The sequence below is a fragment of the Octopus sinensis genome, linkage group LG19 (genome assembly GCF_006345805.1).
Source record: "Octopus sinensis linkage group LG19, ASM634580v1, whole genome shotgun sequence".
NCBI lineage: Eukaryota > Metazoa > Mollusca > Cephalopoda > Octopoda > Octopodidae > Octopus > Octopus sinensis.
This window is the reverse complement of record NC_043015.1, coordinates 19,342,279-19,368,352: the sequence shown is the minus strand read 5'-3', so window position 1 is coordinate 19,368,352 and position 26,074 is coordinate 19,342,279. Positions and strand designations below refer to the sequence as shown.

The following is a 26,074-nucleotide window of genomic DNA, read 5'->3' as shown; positions in this document are numbered from 1 at the left end:
TTGGTGTTCTGGAGAGGGAATGAAATCCCAGAGCTGAGTTCCATTGTCAGCAGGAGAGAGCTGTTCTCGGTGTGTGGGATGTTGGTCGGTCACTACCTGATCGCTAGATGGCTGTGCACAGCGTGCAGTTACACCAAGAGATGAGCAGAGGAGGAGAGTTGGGGCGAGAAGGTGGGAGAAGGGACGGTGGTGATGATGCAGGAAATCCTAGAGAGGACGAAAGCGGAAGACTCGCTCAGGGGAACTGGTATGTGCCCAAGACGGAATGCGGGACCGTCTGGTGTGATGCTAGCAGTATAGCAATAGGGGTTGCGTTGGCGATCGAAGGCGTTTCGGAAAGCAGATGACTTCAACCACATCAATGTTGCCGAATTAGATGCGGTGCTAAACGGGGTGAACTTGGCCCTGAAATGGGGGCTTCACTGTGCTTGGCTGGGTAAGATCGGTGATCACCTGTGAAAGGAGAGTTCGGACTGAAGCTGAACGTGGTTTTCGTGCCTTCGGAGAAAAACAGGGTGGACGCACTGACCAGGGTGAAAAGGGCGTGGTTGGAGGAACCGGAGGAGGCTCGGAAAGGGATAGCTGTGGCATGTCGGTTGGATGACTCTGAACTGAAGAGACAGCATGCTATGCATCACTCTGGTGAAGAAAATTGATGCTGATGTCACTAGGAGAAGCATCCGGAAAGTGGTCGAGAGATGCGACAGGTGTCATGCGGGCATGAGCAAGGAAATCTTTCGGTGGAGCACAACTGGAAAAGGCTAGCTGTGGATATGACGCACTACCGTCAGGGAATGTATCTCTCCATGGTCGACTGCGGGCTGGCTGGCCATTTGGAGGGAGTTGAGAACGAGTAATGCTGATGAGGTTGCGCAGATTTTGAATGGGATATTTTTAGAGAGAGGTCCCATGGAAGAACTGCTAATGGACAACGGGGCGGCATTTCATTCGGAAGCATTGAGGGATATCCTCGACCGGTGGAAAGTGCGTCGCTTGTTCAGAGCAGCGTATAGGCCGAGCGGTAACGGGATCATAGAGAGGCACCATCGAACAGTCAAGGCCATAGCAGAAAGAGGACACATTTCGCCGCTGGAAGCAGTTTTTTGGTACAACTTGTCTCCCCGATCTGGACAAGCTGAAGAATCTGTGCCGCAGAGAGCTGTATTTAAATATGAATGGAGGCACCCGAGTAAAGCACCGGAGGGCCACGAGGAAGAGAAGGGACCTGCTTGCGTGAAAATAGGGGAGGAAGTCTGGGTTAAGCCACCGAAGGCGCACTGTACATCTCAATGGAGCAGAGGAACGGTGACGGCGGTCAATTCCAGAAACAATGTCTCCATGGATGGAATGCCACGACATGTCTTGAACCTACGCAGGATTGTCGCTTCATTGGACGACGATTATGGGGAGGGGGAGAACGAGGTGCCTAGCCTGAGAAGATCTCAACGCGCAAGGCGCTCTCCCAGTTGGATGGTGGACTACGACGTGGAGTAGAGAGATTGTGATCTTTAAGATCAGGGTGGCGTGTGGGATGATGTCAGCAGCTGGGGAGCTGACCAGAACTTGGGGCTGACTGGAAGAGGAAGGAGCAGGAGTGACGTGCGCGCAGGCAGGGCAGGATTGGGCCTTTTCGATTGAGGTAGCCGAAGGAGTCAGACGTGTGAGCACGTTGTTAAGGTAGGGGAGAAGCAGCTGCTATTTCTAGTGTTCGGGTCAGGCTGCGTTGAAGGGTCCATTACCACTGAGCGATCTCCGTCAAGTGAAGAGAACGTAGGTGTTCTTATTTCGAATCTCTCGTATACACCACAATGACAACTTCTTGTAACAAAGTCCACATAATGTAGAATGCACATGTATTTATACAATGTAACCATTGGCAATCGGTCACTCTAATATTATTGCTTCTCTAATAAATGGAGGGAGAAAAACAAAGAAAAATGAATGGGTTATTTCCTTTTGGCCGTTAAAGGAAAATAGGTCGGTTACATCTGGACCCCTTCTAGGGGCCCTAGCCATCCAATTATAAATTTTTACTAAACTACAATGAGCCTAGTAGCAAACTGGATGTAGGTTTAACATGTATAAAAAGTTTCATGAAGATTCGTTAATGGGTGTAGATGGCAACTTGACACTAACAGACAACCAAACAAATTGCCATTTATGTGTATATATATATATATATATATATATATATATATAATATATATATATATATATATATATATATATATATACACACACAAATATATAAAATTGAATAATTTAGGGTCAACAGGAAGGAATCCAGTTTGACAGTTATTTTTTTAATCATGACAAATGTTTCCACACAACATAGTTCTTCATACATACAGGTATTTGATTATGCTACTGTTTACCTGTATAATGGGATCTAGTTGTATTTCTTCAGATGATATTCAATTGCTGTCTCTGTTAGTAAAAAGCCTCTGACTTCGATGCTAGCACATCCATCTACTTTGTTTGAATTTACTACTCATGGCAGGCACGTTGAAGCACATTAACAGCAACCAGAATGAAACTGCCAGCATCTACTAAATTCAAACAAGGCAGATGGATGTGCTAGCATCAAAGTCAGAGGTTTTTTACTAACAGAGACAGCAATTGAATATCACCTGAAGAAATACAAATGGATCTCATTATACAGATAAACAGTTATATAATCAAATACTTGGACATATGAAGAACTATGTTGTGTGGAAATATTTGTCATGATTAAAAAATAACTGTCAAACTGGATTCTTTCCTGTTGTCCCTAAATTATTCAATTTTATTTTCACACGACGAATGCCAAAATCTAGATTTGGAAGTATATCATAATACTACCAGCTATCTGGTAATTCTAAGGGTGAACAAGCTCTATACTGTACTCTGCTATGTTCCTAATGGAATACACCTTAAATAACACTGACAAAAACTAGAAGTCGCTTTTTTTTGAATCAGAGTACTACAAAGGGTCAAAGGATGGAAAAACTAAATCTAGACTTCTCACTAAAGGACATCTCCATTCCAACTAAAAATGAATATTTCAGATAATAAAATTTCACATGTACAGCCCAACATAAGGAACAGATCAAAAATTAACAGCAAGCAGAATGAAACTGCCAGCATCTACTAAATTCAAACAAAGCAGATGAATATGCTAGCATTAAAGTTGGAAGTTTTTTTACAGAGACAGCAATTGAATATCATCTGAAGAAATACAAATGGATCCCATTATACAGGTAAACAGTAGCATAATCAAATACCTGTATGTATGAAGAACTATGTTGTGCGGAAACATTTGTCATGATTAAAAAATAACTGCCCAACCGAATTCCTTCCTATTGACTCTAACTTATTCAATTTTATGACGAATGCCAAAATCTAGACTTGGAAGTATATCATAATACTACCAGCTATTTGGTAATTCTAAGGGTGAATGAGCTCTACACTGTACTCTGCTACGTCCCTAACAAAATGAACCTTATATATATATATATATATATATATTGGAAAATATGTGAGATCCTTGGTACAGTTAGGTATATTTGAGAAAAGAATGACTTCACTGGTTGATCTAATCAGTTCGAATTATTATTTTTTAACTTTTTAATAATGAGCAACTGGTAAAGCTTAGGTACACAAATTGCAACAATGTTTGGGTACCACATGAGTTGAGTGAGAAGAACCTTTTGGATTGCATTTCCATCTGTGATTCGCTTTATAAATGGAATGAAAACGTGCCTTTTTTAAAGCAAATTGTGAGAGGTGACGAGAAATGGATTATCTACCGAAATGTTCAGTGAAAGCGATCCTGGAGTAAGCGACATGAGGCACCCTTAGCCACTCCAAAAGCAGGTCTTCACCCTAAAAAAAGTCTTGCTTTGTGTCTGGTGGGATTGGAAAGGAATTCTGTACTATGAGCTTCTCCCAAGTAACCAGACAATTAATTCTGAGAAATACTGCACACAACTGGACGAGTTAAAAGCAGCAGTTCAAGAGAAATGTCCAGAATTGGCCAACAGGAGGAGTGTTGTTATCCAACATGATAATGCAAGATCGCACATTTCTTTGGGAACCAGACAAAAATTGCTGCAGCTCAGCTGGGATGTGTTACCCCACCCTCCATATTCACCAGATATTCCTCCTTCGGATTTCCACTTATTCAGGTCTCTGCAGAATAGTCTTAATGGTAAAAATTTCAATTCCTTGGATGACGTAAAAAAATACCATGATGAATTCTTTGCCATGAAACCATCTCAATTCTGGGAAGAGGATATTTTCAAGTTAAAGGAAAGATGGAGAATCATTGTGCAACAAAATGGTTCATATTTGGTTGATTAAAAATGTAATGGCAAGTATTTATTGACCATTTTCTTTCCTTTAAAAATCGGCACGAACTTTCCGGACATTATTTTTTACCTGTTTCAGCCATTAGACTGTGGCCACCACCTTGAAAAATTTTAGCATGAACAAAGTGACCCCAGTATTTTTTAAGCCTGGTTTTTATTCTCTGTCTCTTTTATTGAACTGCTAAGCTATGGAGATGTTTTAAACACACCAACACCAGCTGATCCTGCCACTGTAGAATGTTGACAAACTTCTTACTCTCTGTTGCTGCCATTGTGAAACAATTTTCTTGACTTCCAGTAATTTGTTGCCTATGCTATTACTTCTCCCTAAGGCGTCTCCTTTACCTTCCTGCACAACATGATGGTCACCTAACTTCCTGTCTCAGTTACCTGTTATAGTTCTCTGTTGGCTCCTTTCTCGCAGTTTTTTCAGCAAGTTGACTGAAAGAACTTCCAAATGTCATCTATGCTAAATGTTGCTATCTCTTCTACCATCTTGTCAAATGTTTCACTTAGTACTTCTCTAAATTTCTGACTCTTCAATGGACCTTTAAGCATTACTTGTGTAGACACAAAAGATGTTAATGAAGGGTAAAGGAGAATTTGAAATATTTACACATTTATAAGTGTCAGGAAATAAGCTGTAGTGTTATTAAAACCATGCTATGTATTTGCCTTGGTATGAGCTAACATGTATTCTACAGCACTTGCTACTGCTTTCACAAATATTAATAAATTATTTGGGTTTATAAGGTTTAAATGTAGCATGTGTTATACTGCTGTGCAGATTATGAACAATGTGTGATGTCTGTAAGCTAACTGAAACTCAGATTGACATAAGTGACTCTATATATTTAACTAAGAATAACAATTTTATTGATAAATATTAGCATATACAAATCTAGAGGATAAGCCTGTAGTTGTCACTAGGATGCTAGTCTACAGTGTCAGTAGTCTGTATTCCACAAGAGTGCCTGAATTTGGTTTCTACAATGTTAAGTATGTAACAGAAAAAAAAAGTCTTTCTGGAGAGAACAGTAATCAGTAGAATATAGCAAAGAACTCTAATGCTCCCAGAGTTCTGAGTCTATATTAGCCTCATTTTGATCATACCACCCCTTTTGTATACTCATTATTTACATTTACAATGCAATACTTGACACCTCCAATTTTGAAATAGAAAGCAGATGTCCCTCTGTATTTATCACCAAATGGTGTAAAAACAAAAGAAACCATTCATGCTTCTGTATATTGAAATATTTTTACTTTCAATACTAGCTTTGATGTAAAGACAGCTAAGTGTATGATAAAAAGATAACCTCATTCTATATTATCTAAGTGAGGAAACAATGTGAACATTCCTCACTGATGCTTTCAGAGCCTTCTACAAGATCTGTACTTCTCACTGTTTTCATACCTCTGATTTTGCATAGTGTTGAATATATGAAAAACATTTCTCAGACAGAACAGTAATATATTGTAGATAACATTCTCAGCAAAGTGCTTCAAAAAATTATATATGCAAGAGTTTTATTATTTATTAATCTCACTATGATCACAGCAACTCTATTGTACATTACCATTTGCATTAACTTTACAATACTTGGCACTCTCAATTTTAAGATACATCTACTATTCCTTTGCACTTACCATTGGCCAGCACTTCAATATATATGCTAGAATTTCTATGATCATATCTGTTTTTACTGCCGTAATTGATTTTTTAGCACCACAAATACAAACCTGATTCTCTACAGAATAGGCTATCTTTGAATGACAATATTAAATAAACAGAAAATAAAAGAAAATATTTGAACCTACCACCAGGATTAAATCCTCCACGTTGAGAGTTGACAGGACTTTTCCATTCATGCTGCCAAATTTTGATAGAAAATCCTTCGCGTTTCTCATTACTTGAACTTTCAATTTTGAAACGAACAGTCAAATAGTTACGACTGGTTTTAAATGATGTTTCTAAAGGCAATGAACTGCCACAAAGTCCTTCCATTGGAGTAAGGATGTTAGCATTGTCAACTCGTGGACCTTTTTCATAAAACAAAAAGTATTAAGCAAAAATTTGTAGTAAATATGTTAATTTGATTCTCATTAAATCATTTAGTAATATTGTAGTAATATTTTGACAGAATTGCTAATCTCACACTCATCTCAAAAACTGTGTATGTCTGTATGCTTATATGACAAATACCGGTTGCTCAGTTCATAAAGAGTATAAAGCAGACAAATTTACAAATGAAACTTGTGGACAAATATAAATATACAACCTGTGACAAATATAAATATACAAACTGGAAGAGAGTTACAGCTCATGAATAAAATACCTAGTGTAAACATATATACATAATTGTGATGGAAATGTAACTGACCAGAAGGGAGGGGGAGAGATGGTGCAGGAAGACTGGAAGGGATAAGATGACGTCACACTGGTGAGCGACAAGGAAAGTCACCCTCTTCTTTATGCTGTCAGTGACAGAGGCCAGATGTGGTGTGAAGAGATCGGTCATGTCAATATGTAATAATAACTGAATGATCTGCTGGCAGTAGCTGATTGCAAGTTAAAGTAAGAGCAACTCTATTTTTGTACCTTTAAACCATAAGCTATTCTGGCAAAATGTTACCAACTATGAGGTTATGTCGGTGAACTAGATTTTTAAATTTTTTATGTTGCTCTTATTCTTCTTCATTTTTTTTTTTTTGCAATAGCCACAAAAATCAGAATTGGTAGTGATGTGTTGAGACCGTTCACTGGGGAAGGTGATGCAGTGGCCTAGATAAAGAAAGTGAGACTCATGGTGAAGGTGCAGGGAATAGAAGATGTGGCTAGCCTTATGCTATTGTACTTAGAAGGCAGTGTGCTGAATCTGTACTTGGAGAGGGAAGAAGCAGACCAATAGAAAGCAGAAAAAAACTGAAGAGCAGCTGAAAGATGCATGCATGGAGGGGCTTTTAAAACCTACAGCAAGCTTGGGATAGTGAAGACGACTATGTGAGTAAGATTAGGAGGTCGGTGGCATAGCAGGGTTTATTGGATGGTGAAGCTGTCTTTTGCGACCAGCTTCCCCGATCATATCTCTCTACGTCTGCAGCAGATCCCAGACATTGAAACAATGTCAGTAGGAGAGATGATCGACAAATTGCGGGTGTTGTTGCAAAGTGACACACATGATGTAGTGGCAACAGTGACAGTGGATACAAGTGGGATGAAAGGCACAGGTAGTAAAAAATGACAGCAAGAGTCTGGCAAGGTGAATGGTCAAAGGACCATGCTTCAAATGTTGAAGTTCACACATGGTCAGGGAATGCATGGAACCAAAGCCAACACTGGTGTTACTGATGCAGCCACCCTGGACACATAGTGAATAACTGAAAGCCGAGCAACAAGCAGAGAGGAACTACTGTGCTACTAGTTCCCTTCATGACCAATTGAAAGTGCACCACCGAATGTTGCCTGGATACTGTGTTGAAAAGTGTCAAACTAGCATTGAGATAGGGACTGAAAACTGTTGAGGTATGGATTGATTCTGCCACAGTGCAAGGGTGGGTGGAATCAGTAATCACCAACTGGAAGAGGATTTGCACAAAAGGGGCCATAAAAATGGTGATTAAGTATCGCCTGGGAATCCTGAGGGAGCAAGCTGCCGAGTTTGACCAGTAGTTGCATGTGGTTTTATGCCCTCAGAAAAGAATGAGGTGGATATTCTAACCAGAGTGAAAAAGCATTTGATGGAAACAGCAGAGAATATTCTGAGTGGGGTAGCAGTGGTTTGTTGACTGGAAGATACAGAACTAAGGAGCTGCACAACATGCACCATGTGAGAGTTGACAGGATGGCTGACCCCAGTGTCACCGGGGAGAGCATTTGGAGGATAGTGGGGAATTGCAACTGGTGCCAATCGATTGATCTCACCCTGAGCACACACGAACCAGGAAAGATTCAAGTAGAGGAAGATTGGAAGAGGCTAGCCATTGATGTGAGGCGCTATCAGGGAAAGGTGTAGACCAGGGCAAATAGCTATATGGAGAGAAATCAGGGTGGAGGCTGCTGTTGTTGTTTTTTAACTTTTTCTCCACATTTGAAGCATCTGGGTCTACATTCCTCGACAGATACTCTAGCGCTTAGTCCTTCCCTTATAAAAATCCTTCCCCTATATTTTGTTCGAAGTCTGAACCAACATCTCGAGTGTTTGGCCTTTCCAGTTTAGAGCCTCTTGCTTTTTCATTTGCAGTATTGATATTTCTTCCTCTGTGTCGTAAATTACGGCTGCTGCCATCCAGTTTACATCATAACCAGCTGGTATCTTCTCAATTGTTATTTTTGCAGTTCTCCAGCCTAGGTAGGTCGGAAGTAACATTATCTCCTCATTTTTTAGAGTTTGAGTTGATATTTCTTTTGCTATTTCAGCGTTTTCGAATTGCACCTCAATAGTGGTGTTTCTTGGTCCTCGACTGACATAGGTAATTTTTCCCCACATGGGGGCAAGACACTTCTCTACAACCTCGTTTTTCACTGACATTATTCTTTTTTTCTTTATGGTTGTACGTTTTGTATACTACCGTTTTGGCAGTTAAGTTTTGTATCATGTCCTGTGGTGGCAGAAGTTTGGTTTCATTGCCACTTTTCTTTATCAGGTTTTGAAACATAAATAAATGTTCCTTAGATAACTCCAATTCACAGAAATTGCCACCGACAGCAGCAGAAAAACTTTTCCTTTCTTTCCTGGTTACAAACTTGGTTACTTTCTTTCATGGCTGGGAAATCCTCCTTTGAGAACAGAAAGTCGACACTCGAAAACAAATTCAAATCCATTTTTGCAAATGGCTTCTGAATATCAGAAAAATAGTAGTTATTTTATCACAATGACAAAAAATAATTTTTTACTCTGCGATGGATAAAAAAGAAAAAAAAACACAAAAAACAGTCCAACAAGTTATGCAGCACTTAATTTTCTGCCTCGTAGGGCGAAAATTTCTATTACAATGAGGTCAACAGTTCGATTCCAACAAGAGCACAAACATAACAATTTTAACAACAAAAATACATTAACCAAATAAACTCACTAAGCAGTAGCAGCCAAACACAGAAGAGTGGCAATCACTGGTCGTCGATGTGAAGTGGTTCCCAATGCAAATATATATATATCCTTTTCCCAGTGACAAAAAGTCACTGGTCTCGCAAAAGTGTAAACAAGCGATAACAAATCTCTGAGCGAGGTATAAACAGTAGCTGCAAGACATCGTGAAGTATATTTGCCACTTAAATGTGGTTAACCTTTAAGGGTGGATGCTACTGTAGCTTGTAGACTCAGGAAGACACCTCCTCTAGCTGGCAATTGACACACATTCTGTGCCCTATCAGTGATTGTCACACGCTGATGGCGAGTCAATACCCAGAAACTTGGGTCCATCAGGTTGGAGATATATATATATATTTGCATTGGGAACCACTTCACATCACTGACCAGTGATTGTCACTCATGGGTGTTGGGTGTTGTCACTCATGGGTGATTTCTTCGACGTGAGTTCAAATCATTACACACTGATATTGTATGTTTGCTGTAGGTGAACCAAAATTCGTTGAATTGTTTAAATTGTTAAATTGTTGAATTTTAGTCACTGTTTTGTTTGCATCTGTATATTCCCCGTCTACGGGAGAAGTGGAGAAAGGAAGAAAGATGGAGAATAGACAAAGTTATGCAGAGGCAACGACCCAAGGAATAAATGCTAACACCCTGGAAGTACAGGAAAATAGAAATTGACACAAGAAAGTGGAGGGAAGGAAACAAACTGGTAAAAAGAGAGGGAGTCAGTCTAAAGCAGAGGAACTCATGAACAGCATAGTAAAGAGGATGGTAGTATACAGGACGTTGTCTACATCCTCAAACAAGATAGATTTCGCCCCAACAGAAGAAATAGAGGAGTGCTTTGAAAAAGTTAAAAAATTGACCACATACACATGGAAGAAAGTATGGCACAGTGGAAGTAAGGTTTGGCAATGAAGAAGATGTCATAAACCACTCTACAGACCCCAGACCCCAGTTGAACCGTCCAACCCATGCTAGCATGGAAAGCGGACGCTAAACGATGATGATGATGATATATGCATATATATATATATATATTATATATATATATATATATATATATATAAATAGATGAGTGTATTTTTACCTTGTTAACAATTAACACGGAAAAAATAAATAAATAGTTATCAGGGCAGCAAAAATCTCACAAGTAAAGGTGTTGTAACTCCTTGTTTATAAAGGTAGAAACTTCGTGTTTACGTTGAATATTTTGAATAATATGAATAAAAAAATGGAGTTAACGCAGGTGTAATCAAATATTTTTACTTTCGACACATGTTTCAAAAATTCCACTGATACTATTCAAAAGAATAAATGGTATAAACAATGCAATCTTATCAGGAAAGTGAAAAAAACGAAACTCGTCAATAAGACATTTTAGCAAAAAATGATGGATTTGTACAGCGATAGACAGAACGCTATTAATATTGTTTAAAAAAACGTTATATGATATAACGTCATAAGTAGCTAACAGAAAGAGCAGGGATATTAATAGTGAATGTTAAATATAAAGGAAATTAAAGTTTAAATTATATATAATGATAGAGACTACTTATATGCACTAAATGTATGTTTTTGCCAATGCTTACATCTGTATGCTCGCTCTATAACCGTGTTTACTAGAGTATTTTTAGAAAAAATAATGGAAAATAGCTCAGAATTGCAGAGAAGACAGAATTTCTTGCCTTTGTCATATGGTATCGAAATTGAGAGAATCAACCATTCTAAATGAAATTGTTTATTGTGGTCTTTTAAATACCAAATCAGTTTGTTGAGACCGGTATTTTTCCATTTATTTCTATCCCTAAATGTTGAGTAATGGATAGAAATTCTTTTAGATAACTCTAACGATGTGCTTCCAATGTAAAATCGTACGTTATTACGAGTACTGATTATACACTGGTATATAGAATTTTTAATCTTAGAGTTACTTGACATAAACTTAATTCTATTGGAATCGACTTCAGATACAATAACCTTGTTATTAATATTTCTAGAGGGTTGAATGGTATTAGCTAAATTAAAGTTAGTATTAGTAAATGTATTAATATTTAACAGTTTGTTATTATGAGAAGAGATAATTTGCAAGAGATTTTTTGTGTTTGAAAAACCTATCCTAACCTTATGTGAATTTATAACCCTTATTTAATCCCCTATTATCGATCTAAAAGTAAATAATCTCTCGCAAATTATCTCTTCTCATAATAACAAACTGTTAAATATTAATACATTTACTAATACTAACATTAATTTAGCTAATACCATTCAACCCTCTAGAAATATTAATAACAAGGTTATTGTATCTGAAGTCAATTCCAATAGAATTAAGTTTGTCAAGTAACTCTAAGATTAAAAATTCTATATACCAGTGTATAATGAGTACTCGTAATAAAGTACGATTTTACATTGGAAGCACATCGTTAGAGTTATCTAAAAGAATTTCTATCCATTACTCAACATTTAGGGATAGAAATAAACGGAATAGTACCAGTCTCAGCAAGTTATGTTATCAATTTCTCTGTATAACCTGCTTTGATTAAGGCAGAGTTATAGAATTCAGCATTATTATTGAAAATATCAACATTAGCAGATAATTTAGATAATCTAAATGAAATATTCTTAACTAGATTCTTAGTAATTGCTCTAGGATGATTACTAAATTTGCTAATGTACTTAAGATTGGTCAACGGTTTACGATATGGGAAGTAAGAGTCGCTGTGTAAATTAAGCATAATATCTAAAAAGTTGGCCTTCGTCATATCGTCATCAAAAACGATTTTTAAGCCCATTCTACTGAAAAAATTAACTAAACTATTCTTAACTTTTTGTACCCTTTGGTTGGAAACATTTTGGAGGTAAAGTAAACAATCATCACGATATAGACCTCCATAAATGTTAGGGAACTATTCAGCCATTTCAAAAAGAATATATATACAGACCAAATCAGCTATGTGTGCTGAATCAGAACTTCCCATTGGTATATTGAAACTATCTGGTGTGTCTTTACGGACCCACAACTTATCATCAAATTTAATAATAGATCTTTTGGCTGCCAACACAACATTAATTTCTTCTCGGGTGAGACCAGCTTTGTTATGAGCAAGCCAAAGTGCCTTATATATATGATATATATATATCTATATACATATGCATATATATATATATATATAAACAATTGCAGCGTGGAAGGTGTTTATAAGCCATTTAAGAAACACGCAAAAACCATTAGATCCACTTCAATATTTTAATTTAATTTATCAAAATATTTTCGTCGCTTTGAGACCATGACCTGTTCACAGACAAAATTCCGTGCTAGCATGGAATTTTGTCAGTGAACAGGTTGCGGTCTCAATGACCACCAAATAAGAGAGCGGGGAACCCTGTTGAAAGCTTTCTCTTGTTGATGAAAGCTAAGTACAATGGTTTACTTTTGGCCAAATACTTTTCACTAGGAAGATGGCATCTATGGTACTTCTCCCTGGAACAAAACCAAACTGCATCTCATCTAGTTTAAATCTATCCCTAATCAGTTGAGATATAACTCTCTCTGTAATTTTCATGACCTGATCCAGTAGTTTGATACTTCTGTAGTTGTTTCTATCTAACTTGATTAACAATGAGTGACTAAGCTGTATCCTACACTACCTGATATTTTAATCATCTCAGCAGTGATACCCGAAGGTCCAGGGGCTTTCCCAGTCTTCATTACCTTAATTGCCTTATCTGTTTTACTGCTATCAATTCTAATTGCTGGTGCCCCAACTGGTTTGATATTTGAAAAATTCTCCTTCTCCCATTCATTCTCCACATTTAATAATCATTCATAATGCTATCTCCATGCATCTTTCTTCTCTAAGCACAAGCGTACCATTAACCATTTGTACACATTTTTCACCTACCACATCTCTATCCTCTCTGATACACTGCTTTGCAATCCTGAACACATCACCCCACCGATCCTCATGCTGTAGAACATTGATAAACTCCTTACCTTCTGCTATGTAGACCTGTTGCCTAGCCTTTTTACTGGCTCTCTGATGTAATGTGCTGCTTCCACTGTTTTTCCAGTCCTTTCAGACCAGTCTCTTTGTTCTTATAGCATTGTCCACCTCCTTATTCCACCAACCACAGATTTAGTCAGTGGTACCCAGTAAATTGTTCCACAGGAACTTCTAGTTTTCCTCTAAGCTACATGTCCCTTCCTCTCTATCATCATAGGCTTCCAGTAGAATGTCTCTAAATTTTACTTTGTTTGCAGGGTTTTGATCTTCTTTAATCTTCTTTTCCAGTGTGGTTTATTTCTCAGAATCTCTCTAGTGCTAATTCTGAAGTCACAAACACGTAGCCTATGTTGGGGCATACACTCTTCACCTGGGAAAGACTTTGCATTTGTGTTCATCAGCCTATCTCATTGCCTGGTAAAGAAGTAATCAACCTGGCTTATATTCCCACCAGACTGATAAGTGATTAGGTGGCTGGCTGGTTTTCTGAAGTTTTTGTTGCAGATCATGAGATCATTTGCATCACAGAACTCAAGAAGCCTTGTTCCCTCCTCATTCATGGGGCCAAAACCATAACAACCATGCACACCATGGAATCCACTAAAGTCGTCAGCAACAATAACGAAGTCTCTGTCATTTGTCATTGAGGCAGCCCAACCTGTGAAGCATAGGCAGAGATAAATGTAATTGTTAATCTATTTATAAGTCACAACTTAATAACCCTATCACATACTCTGACTACCTCAATTATCTTATCTACCCACTTTTCTGTTATGAGTATGCCCACACCACCCATTCCATCTTTCCTGCTTATCCAGAAGAATTTGAACCTCTGTTTCTTATCCATGAAGAAACTAGCAGAGGCTCCTTTCCATTTCACTTCTTGCACACACATCGACTTGGTGATGCTCCATCATTTTGATAATCTCATCAAATTTCCCCTTCATTGAGCCAATGTTGATGTTTGCAGCCCTAAAATTGTGTACTTGGGAGGGACAAAGGGAAGATAGTTCTTGTGGAGCTTTTGTCCATGTTTGAAAAGAAGATCTGGGCAAACGTTTGCTAGGTAGTGTAGAACCCTGGTACATCCTGTATTCAATTCAATGAAGTACAATTTCATCACTGACATACACCATCCAGATTAAGGACTAGTAAAGTGAGGGGTAAGAAGAACATGAAAGTTGTCATATGTCCATATATACATATACACAGTATTAACCTTATATGCTTATATCTATCTTCTATCTATATATATAAAAAAAGGTTCTGTCTGTTTGTCCCACAAAGTGAAACTAAAACCGGACACCATCTCCCTATGATTTTCTTTCTATGTCTCTATTCTCTCTCCACCTCTATATTCTCTGCCATACTACTTCAGAGATTCTGTCTCTTTCTCTCGCTTTCTTTCTCTGTTTCTTCCTTTCTCTCTCTCTCTTTCCCTCACTAAAACACACACACACATCAAACGTTACATTTCTCTGTCAAAATACTGAAGCCTTCCCATGGCCACTCACATATATATATAAATATATGCATATATATATGCACCTATAAATATGCATATACACACACCCATACATATATTACACAGCAAAGAAATGAAAGATATTCAGAATATCATTAAATTGAACATAACATCATAAGTTTATTTTAAATAGCTATTATGATTTTTCTACAATATTGTTGTGAAAATATAAACTTTTCAGGAAATGCAAATTCAGAAAGGAATAGAGGGAAAAAAAATCATAACTTACCATTGAAAATTTTCAAGGAATCAGTGCAGATCCCATCATCAGGTTGTCGCAGGTCAAGTGATTCAATTCTAAGATCAAACTGGTAACTATCAATCCCTATTATAGTAAGTACACTGTCACACTGGGAATAATGTACTCTTCCATTTTTTTTTAAATGAGACACAATTGTCTCTTCATAAATATCTTTCATCTTTACAACTTGAATAGTCATTTCTTCTCTTGTACACTCTGACGGCATAACAATGAAGGTAGCTGCAAAAAGAAGTTTATTCTTCTCATAAATAATAAATATACTTGATGCATTTTACAATTCGTTTAAAAGGTTTAGGAGATAAAAATTATGGATAGAGCATATTTATTTACATTTGACAGATATTTATCCTCATCTTGTTTGTTATTAACACAATGTTTCAGCTGATATATCCTCCAGCTTTCATCAGGTGTCTTGGGGAAATTTTGAACCTGGGTTCTCATTCCTAAGGTATTTTTCAATGTTGTTATTATTATCATTATTATTATTATTATTCAGATCACTGCCTGGAATTGAACTCAGAATCTTGGGGTTAGTAGCCTGCGCTCTTAACCACTATGCCATATGCCCGTGGACAATTATATAGTGAATTTTAGGGCTTATAAATCTAATATTCTCCTATCCTTCCTTAATACTGGTTCCCATATGCTACTCATATCTGCACTAGCTCTGCTTAGGAGGTTGTTGTGTCATAACATATGTGCTGCTTCTTTTGGTTTTCGTATTTTCCAGTGGTGTTCTCTGTCTATTAAGGGTAGATGAACATCACAAAGCTGACATGAGGAGATATTGATAAATCGGGTGTAGCCGATCATGTATGGAAAAATGTGAGATGAAGATAAAATAATAGACACAGAACACCACTGGAAAATACGAAAACTAAAAGAAGCAGCACATATGATAGGACATATCAACCTCCTAAGCAGACCAAGTGCAGATATGAATAGCATATGGGAACTGGTATTAAAGAAGGATGGGAAAATATTAGATTTATAAGCCCTAAAATTCATTCCATAAATGTACTTCACAGAACTGACAGAAACAAGGAGGAGTATCACATTTCATCCACGAAAACCTGGCAACAAAAATCCTCCTCTCCTGTTCCAACGCAATGTGTGGTACACTAATAATGCATATAACTGGCCAGGCATTACCTATCATCCTCCTGATGTGATTAACTACAGAGATCACTTCAGGGATGCTTTATCATTCAAAAGCCAAACCCTAGGTGAGGCCATCCCATAGGCCAATGTACTTTTAACAGAAAACTTCAATTTTCCTAGTCTCAGCTGGTGTGATGATCATATTTTTGCTGTTGATACCACCAAATTGAACAATCTTATTGTTAAAGGCGGGAAATTATGACTTTAGACAATAGCACGTCTTATGCATGATTTTTCAGTATGTTCCTCTGTCATCTTTGTCCATATCTCGTATGTGATTTTTCTAATTGCTTCTTAGTCATCCTTCTGTACAAGTGTTTAATCAATCTGTCTATCTATCTATCTGTGTATGTACATATTTATATAATGTCTACCTCCTGTGCAATATTTCATGGTTATTTATCAATGTAACAACGCACTTCCTGTTCCTACTCAGTGGCACCCTACACAATGTTCAGTATTTGATGCAAAATTTTCTTTCTTTTCTATCCCTTTCTCTATTCTTCTCCTCTTGTGTGCAAAACCTTCCCCATCTACTTCTGTCTTGCTCTCTATACTACCTTTAATTTCTTCCTCTGTCTATCTCTTTCTTGTCAACTATCTACTGTCTATTCTTATTCCCTTCTTCTTTCTGCACACCCTCTTTCTTCCTACCTGCTCTTCCCCAACCTCCTCTACTTCTCTCTGTTGGTCTCTCTCTCTTCACTTTTTGGTACCAACAGACCATCCAATTTCTTTACCACCCATCTTTTTTCTACTTGACCAATGCTTAGGTAAGACCATGTTTTATATGGGTTTTTTTCATCTCCTGCCTAGTATCCACTTCAAACCTTCAGTTTGCCTTATCTTACTTTTAATTCTTTTCTTTACTTCTATCCCATCTTTCTATTCTTTTCCTGAGCCCTCTCATCATACCTTTGGAACACAAGCACCACTATTTTCTTTCTTTTTTGTTATTTTTCATGTAGTGTCTCACATTTTAAAATACTTGCAATTTGTATTTTTACTGCTTTGCTAAAGATAAGCTCATTTAGTATACCTCCAAAATTAAACATGACACAATGTTGAAAAAATCTGAAATTTCCTTCACTTTTGCTTCTGGTACTCGCATGAAACATCTCCAAAATTTAACATTTTAATGTACAAAATATACTTCACATTATTATACATACTGTATAATATAGACACTATGATAGATCATTAGCCACTACACACATTTTTTTTCTCTCCTTGTTTTTTCTGTGTACCTTTCTGTAGAAGAGCGTAGGCTCGAAACGTAAAAGACTTTTTCTATTTCCGTGCGCTATACTAATACATCTGTTTGTTTTGTACACCACCTATCTTCGTCTTTTGTTTATTTTCGTAAACTTTCCCTTTATACATACTGTATGTTACTCATTTAATTTAAATGAAAAATGTGCAAATGTAGATCATACAACTTTTAGTTTTTTTCTAAGTGTGATAAATTTTGAAGTTGTTAAATGAAAATATTCTGATAATGATGTTGAACAAGTAAGTTTTAATAAATTAATCAAAAATAATTAAGAGAAAGCCTACTTTTTAAATATGAAATTGTTGATCTGCTTGTACTTTTTGACTTTTTACCTTTATTATTAGCTCTGAGTACTATGTCAAATCCACCGGAAGCAAAAGTGAGGAAGATTAAAGATTTCTTCAGTACTGCATCGTGTCAAGAGAATGCAGAGATGCAATCCAGTGAACAAATTAATGATAAAGCACTTCCAGCATGTCAAGAAATGCCATAGAAGTTTTGCACAACACAAAAACAATTTGTGCTTGGAAAGATATTCAACTTTTCCAAGGATGCAAAGAAAAGCTCATATTGCCAGTCTGGTTCAATGAAACCCTGTGGCTTCATTATGACATTCAACATGATGCTGTTATCTGCTGATGTTGTCTGGGGGGGGGGGGGGGGGTTCAGTATAACAGAATTACAATACCAAAGGAAACCGCCTTCTTGACTTGTGTATGAAACTGGGGCAAAATTACAGGAAAAACTGCTGTACATAGCTGTTCCAGTCACCACATGAAAGCAGTTAGCACTTTTGGTCAAACATCACTGAAACAGGTGGAGAGCAAAATAAGAAGATTAAGGATTTCTTACTCAAGCTTATGCTATGAGCAACAACAAAGGCTACTGTCAAAAGACAGCTAAAACAATCTGGCAAAGCTTCCACTACATTTAGTATTAAGGTGGCCAGGAATGTATTTGGAATATGTGAACTTGTGGCATACAGCTCACAGCATCCAGGCACAACAGCTGGTAACTGCCTGAAGCTGATTGAGAAATTGAAGAAATGAAAAGTGAGAAAGTTTTGAAAATTATTTTGGCAAAATATCCTCAGCTAATTTTGTGAAAATTTCGAACACTTTTTGTTCCAAGAATACACCACTGCGTTTCAGAAATAGAAGAACTACTGAAGGTGCTCTCTCTTTTTCTGTCACCTGGCATCAGCAATTTTTCGGTATGAATGATGTCATCGAAAATGAATTGAATCACTGCTTTCAGCAAGAGGGAATGCGCATATGCTCTGAGCAAGAGGATTTGCAGTTATCAGTAGTCAGCTATGACATGTTTGAGCCTACAAATGCAAATCTGCCTTCTTTTGACTTGCCCTCACTGTCATCATAAATCAAACTCCTCTTTGGCCTGTGGATGGAAAAGGAAACTTTCTCCTTATCATTGCATTGTTTAAAAATTTAAAGCTTCTGATGCTCTTATTGATTCTAGCATGCCACAAGTATTGATGCTAATCTAACTTATTCTGTCTTGTACATCTGGAAAAGTGCTTCAAATCATTCCAGAATTTTTCTTTACTTGCTTGTTTTGGCAATGAAACTTTTCATCAAGATGTGTAAAGTGTTTTCATAGCACAAATTTTTATGCACATTCAGTGTGTTGGGATATGGAGCCAAGTCTTCAAATGGTGAAATGCACTGAAAGTTCTCTCACTTGCAGCTTATTCTGTCTTGTATCAAGTGAGAGAATGTTCGGAGTGTGGGCTGAAAAGTTCACAGGCTGACAATGAAGGAAAGATGTGGGAGCTGTGGAATCTTGCTTGCAGTAATTTCAAGTCTTCTTATTAATAACTGCATTGTTTCTTTCTGGGTAAACTGACATCTGAATATTCAGAGAAACTTCAAATGTAACTGTTAGCAACTTCTCTTGAAAATGCACAAAATTTGGCATTGTGCTGTAATCAAGTACCTGCAGAAAAAGGACATTCATGCTGATATGGTTGTTACATTAGGAGATGACACTCCAGCTTTATCAACAGTGCGAAAGTGAGCAGCTGAATTTAGCGGAGAAAGAGTTTCGAGAAGACCCATGGTTTGGATGTCTATTTTTTCTGCGCTTAACAGGTCCTTCTCCCCCATTTCCAAGTATAGCGCCAATGCCGAATCATCAAGGTACAATGGTTGTCCATATTGTGGAGTTTTGCCACCAACTTAATTTTTTTCAACCAAGTGATGACTTCTCCCTCGTCACAAAATGGCCTTACCATCTCGTTCGAAATATGGACCATACCAATAGTCTTTTTTTTTTTTATGAGCCAGAATAGCTTGTGATGTGAAGGAGGAAAAGGCAAACAAATAAACTGAGGGAGAATTATGGAGGTCTTACTTGTCTGCCTGGAAGCAGTCACTCAACGTCCACGTGGTGTGTCGGCTGCAATACAGTCCATCAGGTCTGCTCTCGTATGCTGTCAACTGCCTGCTCACGCCTCGCAGATGTCCACCGCAGCCCTTCCAGTGGGACCTACAGTCCCCACCTCCGACAGGACCTGCATACTCCTTCACTCCAACACAGCCTGGCTCATAACACCACACGCCCTCCCCCTGATCTGAAGATCATTCAACCAACGTGACCACACACCTTAACTTGTCTCGTAATCAGCCAATGCAGCCTGGCTCATAACACCACAATTTGAAAATGAAAATAAATCAACTTTAACATCAATAATAGAATAACAGAACACTAGACTCTTTTCTACTCAAGGTACATGTCTGAATTCTAACAAAAGGGAAATGTTTGAATGTCTAGCCATAATTCTGCTAGACCTTCAACGGCTGGAGAAAGTTCAAAAGCTCAACTTATTCTCATTAATCTGTAGGATCTTTTCAATTTGAATGTCAGTTTTTTAAAATAATTTCTATGTAACTAAACACTTTTAAACTTCATATACTGGTAGAATTTCATATACTGGTAGAATGTGTTTATAAAACATCTTTTTCTCTTGTCTTTCTTGAGAAAATTCTGTAGTTTGTAAGATATTTTCTTCAATTCTGGTAATTTCAACCAATCAATGACGTCTATTGAGGTGAAAACATTATCTGCCGTAAAATATGAAAATGTCCCTCGTTTAAGAAACAGATTGGGTTTATTTACATTTCTGAAGAAAAAAAAGATACCCTTCCTTCCACCCCTAACCCTAAAACATTGAAACGCAATAGATCGATACTAGGGTCATAATTATGGGTGGACACTAAAGAGGGAACGGTTTTGTTATCCAGCTCTGCTTACGAGTGACCCCTCAGTTTATGGCCACAGGGTATCTTTTTTCTCATAAAATACAGGGACATTTTCATATGACGCCGCCATAAAATGTTACGGCAGAAATCGTTTTCACCTCAATAGACGTCATTGATTGGTTGAAATTGCCGAAATGCAAGAAATTAAAGACCAAATATCTTACAAACTATAAAATTTTCTCAATAAAGCCAAGAGAAAAAGAGGCATAGTTTCGGTTGTAGTAGCACAGATTTCCGTCGATTTCCGTAAAAAACTTTTATTTTTTTACATAAGTAATGAGAGCGAAAGAGACTAAGAGGAAGCGATTTTACGACGAGAAGGTTTCTCTTTGAAGTCGGCCTGTGTGTGTTTGATGGGGTGTGGGAGACAGACAGTATGTTGTGTAAGTGAAGTGCTTCTGTTAGTGTGCGAAGAGACAGACATACATATACACATACACCGAGTAAAAAATTACGATGAATCGGCCAAACATACATACATACACACACACACATACATAGATACGTACACACACCACATACATACATACATACATACATACACACACATATACTTACACACACACACACATAGATACATACACACACACACACATACATGCAGACATACATATACACATACACCGAGTAAAAAATTACACTGAATCGACCATACATACATACACACACACACATACACAGATACATACACACACACACATACATGCAGACATACATATACACATACACCGAGTAAAAAATTACGATGAATCGGCCATACATACATACATACACACACACATACATGCAGACATACATATACACATACACCGAGTAAAAAATTACGATGAATCGGCCATACATACATACATACACACACACATACTTACACACACACACATACATAGATACATAAACACACACACACACATACATAGATACATAAACACACACACACACATACATAGATACATAAACACACACACACACATACATGCATACATACATATACACATACACCGAGTAAAAAATCAGTTATCTCTCTCTTTCACACATTACTCTCTCTGTCTCTTCGCACACACTAACAGAAGCACTTCACTTACACAACATACTGTCTCCCACACCCCATCAAACACACACACACACACACATGTACATCAATGCTTCCCCTAGACGGTAACTTCAAAGACAAACTTCCCTCGTCATAAAATTGCTTCCTCTTAGTCTCTTTCGCTCTCATTACTTATGTAAAAAAATAAAAGTTTTTTACGGAAATCGACGGAAATCTGAGCTACGACATGCGAAACTTCGCCGAAAAAGATGTTTTATAAACACATTCTACCAGTATACGAAGTTTAAAATTTTTTAGTTACATAGAAATTATAAAAAAAAACTGCCGTTCAAACCGAAAAGATCCAATCTGTAAGTGCTGAGAGAAGAAAACAAAAGACTTTAAATTTAAATTTCAAAATGCTGATTTTTCTGCGATTAACCTTTTTTTTCCAGAATTATATCCTCCATAACCCAAAACGTGAGATTCCGTAAAAAAAAATCAATATATATATATATATATATATATACCGGAAGTTATGGCGGAAAGATCGTATCTTGTGAATTTTCCGAAAGTCCTCTCCCCACTCCATCAGGGTTGTCAGCGCGCATTTTTTTTTTAATATTCGTTTTCTACATACTTGTTAACACCCAGCAGACTGGTTTATTATTTTTTTGTTCCCGGGTGAAGATCTTTATATTAACCAAAGATTCTGAGATCGATGCGTTCAACTAAACATTATTCAAGGTGGTGCCCCAGCATGGCCTCAGTCTAATGACTGAAATAAGTAAAAGGTGGGGCTTTTGTCCACTTTCACACTTTAACTACCAGGCTTTTGTCCGGATCCCAAATAGCTCATACCCTGTGAACACAAGAGCCACGAATTATGTTCGACTCACACAATATAATTGAACTGCAAATTTTCTTCTATTCGTGTACCTTTTCAAGTTGTTTCTCAAGTGAATATTATTATTTGAAAATCTAGTTTTAAAGTTGCGTACAAGCCAATCGCTCAGATATTGAAGTAATGGTAGTGAAACAATTTTAACCTAATTTCTGATGTTACATCGCCAGTATACGGTAGCTAGTATACTTTACACATATCAATAAAACATATACAAAGCAAATTGTAAATAAATTCACAAAAACTCATCAGTAAAAAGTTTTGGTTTTCTATGAAATACAACAAACAGAAAAAGAAAAGAGAAATAAAACACCGCAGCAGTTAAAAGTTTCATTCAACGAAAATAATGGTTCTGAAAAAAATTTGTTTATCCACAAGTTTCAATATTTTACAACCCACACCTGGCACTTCCTTTCTAACGGATTCCTCCTTCTCGCTGTGTGTGAATGTTGGTTGTTATGGCCTGTCAGAGGGTGATCATTGGTTTCGCACCTATAAAGCGCTCACCTGTGAAGGCGACTCGTCAAATATATAGACTTATATGTATGTGTTGGAGCAACCTTTTCACCTTTAAAACGGCACTGGTCATACACAAATTATTAACCAAATTGAAAACTAGGTTCTCTTCAATTCTAAAACAATTTGTCAGTTTTGTACTCCGAGAAGAATATTCTGAAACAATAAAAAGGTTGGTTAATCAAAGAATTGTATAAAAACAAACGCACCTTGTAAGAAAGTAAAAAATCCGATGGCTAGCATAAATAATTGACAAGTTTTCTTTATAAGCATTTTGATATATCTTTTTCATTGAACGATATCTGTTTACTTCTAGGTTTGCGTAATTACCACACCTGTAGAAAGGGAGATAAATTTGTTTTGTGACTTCAAATAACATTTGAAATTTCTGGTTACTTATAAAGTAAAGTTTTTGATAATTCTCACAATTTGAAAGAAAGGATGTTTTTTTTTATCTTTCACTTTTAAAACTAACAAAAAATAAAAAGAAAAGAAAAAGGTTTGAAATAAACGATAGACAGTAAAAACAAATTATTTTCAATTTTTTCTTTTTCCAAAAGGAAAAAAAAGGTCAAGTTTAACTTTTAGGTAACTCTTTAATGTGAAATACGTTTGTGACAATCCCAAGTTGTCAAAAGTGATAGCATACTTCGTTGTATATTTCACTTTTTCAAGAAAAAAAAAAAATATATATATACAAAAAGTCATTGAAATAAACTGTAGTTTCTTTGTGGTTTTTGTCACTACAAAGATACAAACTGTAAACTATCCGCGAGTTATTTATTACCGTAAGTGAGGATTTTTGTTTGTGGGTGGTCGGTGGGGAAGAAAAGGTAATGAAAATAAATAGATTATGGCCGCAGTTTAATGACTGAAACAAGTAAAAGTAAAAATACTTCAACCATTTCAAAGTAGGAAAGTACTGACCTACAGATTTAAAAAATAATTTTTTGTAACTAAACAGTTTCAAACATCGGACACTGGTAGAATGTGTCACATAAAACATCTTTTACTCTTAGCATTTTTTGAGAAAAACTTATATTTACGAAAATATTTTACGTTAAAGTTGTTCTATTTCGGTAATTTCAACCAATCAATGTCGTGTATTCAGCTGAATAAAATTACTGCCGTTGTTTGTCAACAACAACTATCGGCGGTGTATATTTCGTTTGTCACTGTTATTTATGACATCGTTCATGCGTTTGTACTGGTTTTAAGGTTTTGGTGTTAGGGTTAGGGTTTTAGGGTCAGAGTTAGGGTCAAGGTTTTAGGGTTAGGGTTATCATAAATAACAGTGACAAACGAAATATACACTGCCGGAAGTTCTTGTTGACAAACAACTGCAGTAATTTTATTCAGCTGTATACACGTCATTGATTGGTTGAAATTACCGAAATAGGACAACTTTAACGTGAAATAACTTCGTAAATATAAGTTTTTCTCAAAAATGCTAAGAGTAAAAGATGTTTTATATGACACATTCTACCAGTGTCTGAAGTTTGAAAGTGTTTAGTTACAAAATTTTTTTTTAATCTGTAGGTCAAAAGGTAAAGATCCCTGAGCTTTGTACATAATGTAGCAGAATGAAACAAACAGTACTGATTGTAAGGTTAATAACGCTGGAAAGGTGGCGAGCTGCAGGAATGTAAGCACGCTGGACGAAATACTGGTAGGCATGATGTTACCTTCTGAGTTCAAATTCCTCCGAGGTCGACTTTACCTTTCATCCTTTCGGGGTCGATAAATTAAGTACTAGTTACGTACTGGGGTTGATGCAATCAACTTAATCCCTTTGTCTGTCCTTGTTTGTCTCCTCTATGTTTAGTCCCTTGTGGGCAATAAAGAAATAAGGAATGTTAGCACGCTGGGTGAAATGCTTACCAGTATTTCATCTGTCTTTACGTTCTGAGTTCAAATTCCGCCGAAGTCGACTTTCATCCTTCCGGAGTTGATAAATTAAGTACCAGTTGCGTACTGGAGTCGATCTAATCGACTGGCACCCCTCCCCAGAAATTTCAGGCGTTTATGCATAGAGTAGAAAAGAGCACTGGTCTGCATGATTTAAAATATTTTTTGATTGTATGGTATCTTTTCCGAAATATATATGAAAAATAGTGATTCATGGTGTTTTTTTTTAGTCATCTCCATTACATCAGGTTCTTAAGTCATACAGAAATGTTACTTTTCTCTTTTTTGAATAACATAGGTAAATAATAAAGTATATTACCAATAAAAATGCTTACCTTATATTTATTTAAATATTAAACCCAAAATATTTTTCTTTATTTTTCAGATTGTGAATATATCTAGTGGCTGCATAAAATCATCAGACATATTTCGCTATGTCTGCAGGCAATTCACCCTTTCAGATTCCCGGAGTAACATTTCTCCTTTGTTGAGTGTGTGTGCGTGTGTTGTGTGTACGTGCGTGCGAGTGAATGTATGTATATATGTGCGTGTGTGTACAAATGTAGGAGTTTATATGTGTGTATACGTATGTATACAAGCACACACTTTAAAATTGAAAGATTGATGGAAAAAATACAGCCAACCCCATATGCATGTATGTATGTATGTGTGTGTATGTGTGTGTGTGTGTGTGTATGTATGTATGTGTGAGTGTGTATGTATGTGTGTGTGTGTATGTATGTATGTGTGTGTATGTATGTGTGT

General features: G+C 36.8%; 1 protein-coding gene across 1 annotated transcript in view; it reads right to left on the bottom strand.

Moving 5' to 3' along the window:
• The window catches only part of LOC115222183, a 63,425-nt gene extending 37,637 nt beyond the window's left edge, over positions 1-25,788 (bottom strand). Inside the window, exons 1-4 of the mRNA XM_029792328.2 lie at positions 25,645-25,788; positions 23,611-23,736; positions 15,204-15,455; positions 6,171-6,392 (exon numbers count right to left, since the gene is read on the bottom strand). Coding sequence (XP_029648188.1) covers positions 6,171-6,392; positions 15,204-15,455; positions 23,611-23,674 — 538 coding nt within the window. The 5' untranslated portion in view covers positions 23,675-23,736; positions 25,645-25,788. The remainder of the gene's footprint in view (positions 1-6,170; positions 6,393-15,203; positions 15,456-23,610; positions 23,737-25,644) is intronic.
• Positions 25,789-26,074: the final 286 nt, after the last annotated feature.